The sequence below is a fragment of the Vicia villosa genome, unplaced genomic scaffold (genome assembly GCF_029867415.1).
Source record: "Vicia villosa cultivar HV-30 ecotype Madison, WI unplaced genomic scaffold, Vvil1.0 ctg.000011F_1_1, whole genome shotgun sequence".
NCBI lineage: Eukaryota > Viridiplantae > Streptophyta > Magnoliopsida > Fabales > Fabaceae > Vicia > Vicia villosa.
Window position 1 is genome coordinate 1,110,700 of NW_026704941.1, and position 10,694 is coordinate 1,121,393.

The 10,694-nt window shown below is 35.5% G+C and overlaps 1 protein-coding gene across 1 annotated transcript; it reads right to left on the bottom strand.

Annotated features, from left to right (window-relative positions):
• Positions 1 to 5,576: 5,576 nt before the first annotated feature.
• On the bottom strand, positions 5,577 to 8,564 carry LOC131621850 (ETHYLENE INSENSITIVE 3-like 3 protein). The gene is made up of 3 exons (XM_058892892.1): positions 8,253 to 8,564; positions 6,019 to 7,825; positions 5,577 to 5,919 (listed from the first exon to the last, which is right to left on the bottom strand). The coding sequence occupies exons 1-2, from the start codon at positions 8,282 to 8,284 to the stop codon at positions 6,052 to 6,054; spliced, it is 1,806 nt and encodes a 601-aa protein (XP_058748875.1). The 5' UTR covers positions 8,285 to 8,564; the 3' UTR covers positions 5,577 to 5,919; positions 6,019 to 6,051.
• Positions 8,565 to 10,694: the final 2,130 nt, after the last annotated feature.

Below are 10,694 nucleotides of genomic sequence, written 5' to 3' on the forward strand. Positions count from 1 at the left end.
ATTGTTTAGATTTACCTCAAATGCAATATGAGAACCAGTCTTCTAAAGAACCAGTATGATTTTGAAAGTTTGATTTTCTCACAAACCAAAGCCAGAGCCTCTTGGCAAAGTTGCATTGAAAAATAAGATAATTTGTGCTCTCCACTTCAAAGTTGCAAAGATAGCATTTGGATGCCATTGAGATGCCTCTTTACATTCCCATTGCATCAAATGGGATCTTATCATGCATGAGCCTCCATGCAAGAGTTGACTTACTTGGAGGGATGTTATTGCTAAACCAAAATGTAGTTAAATAAAAGAAAATTTCTTTACCCACCTTCCTATGGGGTCACCCCCAGCGAAAACCCCACTTTACCCCTACTTTGGAAATGCATTTTCGAATTTTTTTTTTTTAATTTTTCAGACTTCGGAAGTGCATCTCTGGAAACACCTCATGGGGGTGTTTTCGGAGATGCACTTCCGAAAACACTTTTTTTCAGATTTTAGGGGTTTCGGAAATGAACTTCCGAATTATGCAGAAACTGTGTTTTTTTTTTTTTTTATGTTTTTGGAAACAGTCTCGTATTTTTAATTAAAGGAAGACGGCAAATAAAATAAGCGACATATAAACAGAAAATACTAATATGATAAAAATAGTAATATATACAAGCCGATCCAAATCCAAATAATAATAGTGTGCGAAAGATACAATCCGAAAACAAAAAAAAAATAAACCCGACCACTACTGGGTATGCCTAACCCTCTCTCCCTGGGACCTCCTCTGCCGCCTGTATACCGCCGCACGGCCCGCATCAGTGACGATCATCTCCATCACGGCGTCTGCCTCTGGACCGCCCTGATGAACGACACCTCGATCCAATGCGTCCCGCCCAAGCATCTCTATCCGCTGGCAGATCGGCAGGAGATCAATGGCGTGGTCATCCTCGGCCTGCTGGTTCTCCAGGATCTCCTCGTGTGCTGGCCTAGGAGCGCCAGGAGCGTCAGGTGTCAGCAGAGGATGTGACACCCGATAGAACCATGTGACGTATCCCTCCACACTGTGCCAGTCCTGGGTGACCCGAATGCGATGATACTCCTCCGGTACCACATGATGCTCCCAATCCGCAAATATGGCAGTGAGCTGCACTCGGGTCACTGTGTCGGGAGCAGCCTCAAAAGGTGACCTGGGTATCATCTGCACAAATCCAAACTGACGCATGCACCGCTCAGGGAGATACCAGACTATGATGCTGGTCCCGCATGCCAACCAGCCAGAATATAAAGCAATGTCGTCAAAGGGGATAACCTGAGTGTAGTCGCTGAATGGCCTCCAGGTGATGTCATCGTGCATCGTGCGGTCGAGGTACCCACGGTATGGTCCCACCGCATTGTTCCCCCTCTGGAGAACGTATCTGGAGGCCCTGGGCATGGCGTCAACGTACTCAGGATCAATGTGAAAGTCGTGGATGCGGGAGAAGTAAGAGATGATCCAGCTCTGAAACACAAACACGATAATGTAACGTACCGTAAGTAAATACGAAACATAAATAAATACGAAACAATTAAAATGAAACGTACCGTAAGTAGTGTGCAAGATCCGGTCAACTGCCTCGTCCTCCAGTTGGAGGCCTCATTCAGCTTCTGGTATAGGTATGCCAGAGTAGCTGCCCCCCAGTTCCACTGGTGAACGGTAGTCAGGTCCATGAAGTAGCGGAGGTAGGTCACGTCGACGTACCTCGCACTCTTGTCCACAAAGATCGCAGCGCCTACCACATGCATGTACCAGCACCGGAGAGCGCAGCCACGGTGATAATGTGTAAATAGGTCGTCACCCGCATCCTCGGCATCAGCCGCCGCGTTCAGGTGGTGCTCGAAATAGCGGCTCAATGTGGTGAACCGGATATGAGGCCCAGATGTCGTGATGCACTCGTAGTCAGCAGCTTCGGGCTCCATACCCAAATAGAGCGCCATCTACTCACTGGCTTCGACCCTCTGGATCCGGGAGTGGGTCAACAGCGCCCCCCTGATCGGCAGGTGGAGAAGACACTGCACATCATGCAAGATGATCGTCATCTCCCCAACCGGCAAGTGGAAAGAAGACGTCTCCTTGTGCCACCGCTCCACAAAGGCCCCCTGCATGCCGTGGCTGATGGTGGAATACCCCGTCATGCAGAGCCCACTAAGCCCTGAACCTCTCACAGCGTCGTTAAACCACTCAGCAGTCAGTTTAAACAGACTGAAAACCTTCCGGGCGTGGTTCACCATTTTCAACGACTCTCTCTCCTGTTACAAAAAAACAAATAAAAAAGTATGTTAAATAGATCGTTAAGAAAATATTGAATAAACGTCTAAATTATAAACTGTTAAATAATGTAGTCGGGCAAATTATAAAAAATACCTCTCCCTCCCAGATACGCCGAGCGACGTGCTCGCAGTAGGTAAGCAGCACGGAAGTGTCACTGGGCCCTCCTGGGTAGCCCTCCTCCTGCTCATCTTCTTCCCCGAGTGGAGGGTCAACATCCGGTACCTCCTCCGCCTCGTGGTATGACACTGCCACCTCCTCCTCCTCCTCCTCTCGCTGGCGGGAAGAAGATACCCGAGGCAGACGACTCCTCGATCCAGATGTAGAGGTACCCTCGTCCATCTCCACGGGAACTCGCACACGTCACCCCCGGCCCTGCCCCCGTCCCTGTGTCGACGCCAGCTGCGCCGCCGCCCGCTCGCGTCTAGCCGACGCAGTCTGGGTCTCTCTACCCTGTCTGATGCGTGCTTGGTTGCCTGACATGTTCCTGAAAACAATTGAAATCGATTAATATGCGAGACAACAGAAAAAACTAAAAAAAATTGCACTTCTGATACAATTCGGAAGTTCATTTCCGAAACTGGGAATGAAGGTGTTTTCAGAAATGAACTTCCGAAACACCCCTGCGAGGAAGTTTTCTGCAACTTCCATGGCAGACCCCAAAACCAAACTTCAAAACAACTCAAAATATTTCTAAACAACCTAAATACTACTAACAACCTACCCCTATATCATTTTTGCAATTTATAACAACCCTAACATGCATTTGAATTATGGATCTAAGGATTATAAAACTTACAAATTGAAGTGATTGGAGGGCTTTTGAATGTAGTAGAGCAACTAGATGGAGCCTTTGATGTAGCCTTGGAAATGGTTTGCAGAAAAACGCGCAATATTTCGAAAATGAACTTCCGAAATGGTGTTTTCGGAAATGCATTTCCGAAATAAGTCAAATTTAAAAAAAAACGCTTTCGGAGATGTATCTCCGAAAACACCTTTTTCTTGCATTTCGGAAATGCATTTCCGAAGTCAGAGGTATAAGTGGTTTTTCACTAGAGGTGACCTAGAAGGTTGGGAGGTGGGTAAAGAATTTTCCAAATAAAAACATATATTTAGGTTTAATTTATTTTTGTGTTGATTAAATTTAGTTAATTAAAATGATATGAAGTTATGTACTTCATAGTTTTTTTTTTAAGTATTAATTATAGATATAATATGTGGACCGATCAGAAAAGTATGCAATAGGAGCGGGTTTGGAACAAAGAAATACAAAATGAGTGACGTGAATGGATCGACGACAATATGAAGGTTTTAAAGTCATATTAATTTTTCTTAAGCCAAAAATAATGTGGGTGAATTTTATTGATGATTTAATTGTCATTTAAAAATAAATTTTCCGGTTTATGAGGTGTTTTTGGTAGATTTGAAATGAAAAGCAAACAAAAAATAATGAATATGAATTTCTTTTCAAAATATGTTGCATATTGATTTTTTTTTTATTTATTTATATACACCAACAGTATACAGACATTTTACATTGTCAATTAATTATAATCATTAAATTTTTATAAGTGTTTTGACTTTTATTTTAATTGAATCTAAAATATCATCTATGAATAGTCGTAATGCACCACCTAAAAGCCATTAATCTCTTTTCAAAAACTATTTTTGAATATTTAAATTTTAAAAGATATTTTAAATTTTTAAATTGTTTTTTAATAGGCAAATAAATATTAAGGGGCAAAAGTATAGTACAAAAACAAAATAAAGCTAACAAGGAGTGTCAAGCTAACAAACATCCTGCAATAAAAAACAAAAACAAAATAAAGCAATAGCAAAAAAGTAAAAAGAGAAAAATGACCCAGCAACGCACGGGGCAAAATAATCAATCAAGGGAATATTTTAATTCACTCTTTAATACTCTTAGATATCTAGTACAATTCTATTTATGTTCATTGCTTTCAAAGATATATATTCGGAAGCATCATTTTTTCCTTAAATTTGAGTTTTTTTGGAGTTTATATCTACAAAAATAACTTAAACTGATAAACATTAGAAAAAAATTTCAAAATAATTCAATTAATTCTTTTTTCATAAATGTATCTACAAAACAAATCAACATTCAGTAAAAAAAATTCTGAAAATACACCTCGAGACACAGGATGTTTTTGAAAACACACCGTAATGTATAAAAGGAGTGGAATACGAGATTTTCTAGTTATAGCAAACTAGAGCTCACACCAAAACTACTACCAATGGACCCAAATCTCGAGGAAACATCAACAAACCAGTGGAGACCAGGAATGAATTTAGAACTTTAAAACAACTTCTAAAAAAACTAGAAGAGTTACAAAAGACAACATTTTAGCACACCTAAAAAACCCACAACTTGGTTGAGTTGATGCAATGTGAATAGTGAGTCCATTTTGACAACTTCATAAACAAAGAGAAATTACAAAATAATTGTGCTAAGCTTTGAATTGTCCCCTTTTTTGAGGTGGAAATGAATTTATTAAACAAAATCAAGTTGAAAGTAAAGACGGTAGAACTTTGCAATTCATTATTATATGATTAAAAAAATGAGAATAAAAACTATTACGCATAAAAGAGCATAAAAACTATTCAACTTACACACAAATATTCAACTTAAAAACAAAAACCTCTTTTATTCCTATTAAACTTTTTTTTTTTTTATGAAATGCCTTTTGAAAAATTGCATTATCATTTTTACTATATAAATAGAAATTGAATGCACCATCAGTAAGTATACCTCTTTCCCAAATGGTAGAATTTTGCTAGTTTTATTTTGAAAACTCTAATGTTAAATTATCTATAAAGAAAACAAATATGATTGCTCACATCTTAGCAAAAATAGCCACATCTACACCTAACCCACAATTCTATCATTATACTCTATTAGTGATGAAATTATGTATTTTTTTACAAAAAAAAGATCGAGTTTTTTCCATTCATACATATCAAAATAATACATTACGTGACAAAATCGAATTTGAATTGGACCCTAAAAGCTACATTAAATATGATCCAACCAGATCTAAAACACAAACACCTATATCAAGGCTTAAATCAAACTCGCCCCGTTATAGCAAACTCAGTTGATAGTTGTGCAGCAACAATAGATGCAGCAAAGGTGAGACGCGCAACATCCCACTTATTCACCTTTAAATATATGAAATTTAGGCGACTAGACTACTTGACGAAATAAAAGCTAAAATCAAACTTTGCTAATTGGGACATGTGAAAAAATGAAAGGCTCAAGCAAAATAAGATAGCATTATAAAAGAAAACAAATACTGATAATTTATTAAACTTAGAAGCATTTGCAACAACTCTATCCAAAAAGAAATTTAACTAAATATTCAACCATCCCAACAACAATTGATGCATTTTTACATGAAACCCAAAACATATTGATATGATAATGGGATAAAATTAATTGAACAAAATTCATACTCTTACATAGGTGCTTCAACTTCTGCAAATCCAAGACTTCTCAACTTTAAGATCATTGCACCTTTCCGCGCCAAACTACATAACCCTTAATGTCAATCCCAGGAACCTACCTTCATCCATTTCAACAAGTGCGAAACTTCAAATTTCAACAAATGCGGGAATTTCTGAAAAAACAATGAAACAAATGCAACAGAAAAGTCGAGTCAGGCTTTGAAGAGATATAATAACTTAAAAGTATAATTTAAGAGAAGAATAGTACTCACAGCTTCTACTGAGTCACTACTTTCGATAACGATCTATGCTCCGAAGTATTGGATCATTTCATCATCAGCTATGAAATCATCTAAATGGAATGGTGGACTGTTAAGTCCACCAAAATCAAATGACATGTTGCTGATTGGTGATCCAAAGAATGGATCAATAGGCCTATCGAGCTCGTTTTGGAATGTGTCTTTACCGAAGTAGTTTATGTCACCGGTAATTTCATCACCTTTTGTATTTTCGGCAGGTACAGAGATTGCAGCATTATTCTCTGGTGGCCCGATTGCTTCAATGTGAGCGGGCTCGGGTTGCTGCAGATGCTGCCCATCCTGAATGTGACTAGGATCATATCCAGCAACTGGATTGTAGAGATTATAAGTAGCTTCATGAGACACGTCGGTGTTCTGCAACGGAGCAAAGTGTAATGGTGCCCGTCTATTCATATACACACTTTCCGAGGAAACTATGTTGTTTGAATGCATGTAAGAGTAATGATCGATGAACTCGGGTGGTGGTAGTTGAACTGGCACCTCGTGTCCTTTCTCGGTCAGTCTCAAAACAGAATTTGTCCCGTTGACATGTTCATTTCCATGAATATGGAGTCCCACAGCATGTGCTTCATCTCTCTCGTTCATATTCGGCACTTTGCGTCTAGGTTCAATCTGTAAAATTTCATTGTCAGACTGTGCTGGTAATTTGTCGGCAGCGCTTGACCTCGAACGGGGTCTTTTTGGCCTAGATGGCTTCTTAGGTTGATCAGTACCTTGGACAGCATTCCTTCGCGAGTTATCCGATGGCTCAGTATCCATACAATGAATGCACTTGTCTTCTTTAGAAGAAACAGAACCAACGTTGTCATCAATACCCTCGACATCGTAGTTGCTAGCACTACTAGCAGCAGGTTGCTTATTCTCAATAGGAAAACCAACAGGCAGCGTTTCGGTGATTCCAGACATACCATTATCAATACTAGGCTGTCTAATGTGAGCTTCTTCTCGACTTAACACCCCTAGCCAAATTGAACTTTCCTTTGCTGTCATCTTGTCTTGCAGGCATTTTGATTGACGAACGTGTTTTCGTATTTTTGCAATATCAGGTGACATGTGCTTTATAACAGCGGTCAGCACTCCAACTTTCCACATCTTCTTCAAATCGTGCGGCTTCTTATAAGGAGGACTCTGACCAAGAGGTAAATTCAAATGCGACCACCAATCCTCGTTTCCAGTCGGCCACCAAGGCGGAGGAACACCCTTTTCCAATGGGAATTTCCTCTGAGGAGGATCACAATGTTGCATCAAAGAAGATAACAGTGACCCGAGCGTTGCATCTTGCAGATCTTGAAGCATGCTCTGAGAGTTCCCGTTTCGGTTATTTTCAGCCTCAGTCATAGCAAGACACTCCGCATCATACTTGGCTATAGCAGCAGGCCCATTTCTATCGAACTTCACCTTTTCTTTCCACCAGGCTCTAATGTTATCAGACGAACCACTAACCGGCTTCCCCTTCTCAGGAATGATCCCATACACAAATCCACGAGCTTTGCAGACTTCCATAAGCTTCAGCATATACTTGAGAATCCCATCTTGGGCCCTCGACATTTTCTTCCTACGAGCTTGATCAGACGACTGCCTCGGCTTTTGCTTCTCCGCAGCTTGCAGCGCTGCAAGCTTTTCTTTTTCTTTGATCCTTTTGAGTTTGATTCGATCCTTCCACATCCGCTTCTCCAATTCTGCCGCATCAATCTCTTCATCACTGACATCTTTCTCCGGTATATTGTGATACCTAACATCATCAACATCTAAATCCGAGCTGCAATTCAACACATCAACATCAGAAGCTGCCCCCATTCAATTATATAACAACAAATTCTCTGAATCATGTTTACTAATAAAATCTATATAACAAACAAAACAAAAAAACACAAACTTTGAACTTAAAAAACTGAACTTGCAAACACTAAACATTAACCAGGTAACAATTTAAACAACGTTAGAATCTCCCAAATTTTCACACAGAAGATTCCAACTAAATCATCAATTATGAAAACCAACAAAAGTTCAGTGACCTAAGCTACAATTATCCCAAAAACAATATCACTGAAATGAAAACATTAACAACAAAACAACATAAAACGCCACTAACAGAGAATTACAAAACATGTTACATAATCAAACAAATCAATAATCAAAAACAAAATTGAAGTTGAGAAAAAATAAAAAACAGAACTTTTACATACCCATCAGCTCCAATTTCTTCAATTTCACCCATGAATGAAAAATTGGCGGCGAGATAGATTCCACGGATTAACAAATTTCCCGAATTGCAAGCACAGAAAATCGAATTTAGGGATTCGATTCTTCTAGGGAAAGCTGCGTTTTTTATTTGAGGAGAACACGAAGATGAGAAATTGAAGGAAAAGAAATGATAAGAACCCAAAAGGGGTTTTGATTTTGCTACCAAAATGACCCGAATTTCAACTACGGTGATGCTTTAAGGATAGAGAGAGAAAGAGGAGAGAGAAAGAAAAATGAAAATGGACCATTGAATGTAGAGATTCTCTACATTACGCCTATTATATGTACTGTGTACCTTGACTCAGATCTATTATTCCTTTTTGGTCTCCATATCTTGTTATTATATTATTATTATTCTCTTTTTAATTTAATTAAATATTAATATATTTTCTTGTGAATATAAATTTATACTTTTGTTAATTAATTTAAAAGAAAAGTTTCTACCATAATATAGATTGAATTTAATTGAAATACATCGACAGTTCAAAAAAATTTTATACCGTCAGTAAAGAGTAACTGTCAAATTTTAAATTAAATATTATTTGATTTTTATTTTTATATTTTTATTAATTAATTTATAAAATTAATTGAAATGTACCGTCGGTGTAAACTTGACACCGGCATCTAATTAAAATGAATTATTTTGACAAATAACAAGAAAGAGAAATATGAAACAAGTGATTATTAAAATGATTTAATTATAATTTGCTCTTTTTATTTTTAATTAAATATTTATGTGTCAAAATAATTGATTCTAATTGAATGATACTGTAAATTGATTTTTTACCGAAAGTGTATTCATATTAACCTCTTAATTTAAATATTATAAAGAGAAAATGAATGATACATTCTCACTGTAAATTATTTTTATAGTGTCAATCAATGACAATCATATATTCAACCACCAAGTCAAATTGTAAATTTTAAATTACTTATAATTGAAGAATTTAAAATATTCAAATGAGGAATTCTTGCATGGACACGGACGTAAAACCTTCTTCTTAGTCACAACCAATAGAAATAAGACAATTCATTATGAAGAAGAGAGAAAATTTAAAATTTATTTAAATTTTAATTTATTTTTTAATTGGATTCATGGGTGGTTGTGATTATGAAGGAGAGACAGGATTAAATTTTTATTTTTTAATTAATTAAAATTTTATGATTTGTTGTGTGTAAAACTATTTCTTAGGGTTGTGTCCAACTAAGAATTTCTGTATTCAAATTTGATAATACATTTTACACTCATTTAACTCTATTATAAATATAACTATTTTATCTTTATTATCTTAATGGTAAAGATTGTATGTTATTAAATCTTTATCACTTGTTTAGGACATGTTATTATCTTAATGGTAAAGATTGTATGTTATTAAATCTTTATCACTTGTTTAGGACATGTTGTTTCAGCTTTAAAAAAATAGATTTTTTTCTTTTTATTTTTGAAAATAAATTTTTCAAAATCGATTTTCAAAATATTACAACTTTTTTATATTTGTTTTTTCTAAAATGAAATAATAATTTTAACATCCTATAACATAAACATACATTATTAAAAACTAAAACTTAGTCAAAATTGCTATTTTTTAAAAAAGTTGTATTTAAAAGATGATTTTTATGAAAATCTATTTGAAATAGCTTCAAAATTAAGTGTGTTTTTTTAAAATTTTGATATCCAAATTTTTTTCCATAAATAGATGAAATACCAAAAATCATATTTTAAGAATAACTATTCAAACAAAATTTTCATTTGGAACTTTTATAAAAAATTTGTTTGTAAAATTTTTTTTCACAAAAATTATGTAACACTATAAAAATCATTTTAAGAAAAAGCCAAAACAAACGGGCCCTTTAATTAGATGTTTTAAATTTAATATGTTATATGGAGTATTAGATAAGTTTATCAGATATTTGCTAGCTTAAAAAAAACTAGTATTAAAGTTAGTCAAATAAATTTGATTTTCACGAATTTTTTTTATAAAATTAAAATTTTAAATTATATATATTAACATTTAAATTTAAATTTGAATAAAATACAAATATCATTAATAAAAGAATATAAATGTTATAAAATTTGAATAAACAAAATAAACCAAAACAAACATTCAATGAAACACAATAAGAAAATTAAACATAAATATAATGAAACTAAAATAAACACATTAACAAATCGTTAGTCGGTCAAATGGTGATTGGTGTTGAACTTTGATAGAAAAAATCACGCTAATTTAAAATTACACTGTTTATCATATTTATTAAATTCACGACTATATTTTTACAGTAAAATTATTAATCTTAACAATGGAAATAACCCGAGTAATAATGTATGGTTTTTCTTATTTTTCAATAAAAATATGATAATTATACTTAAATATGGTTTACAG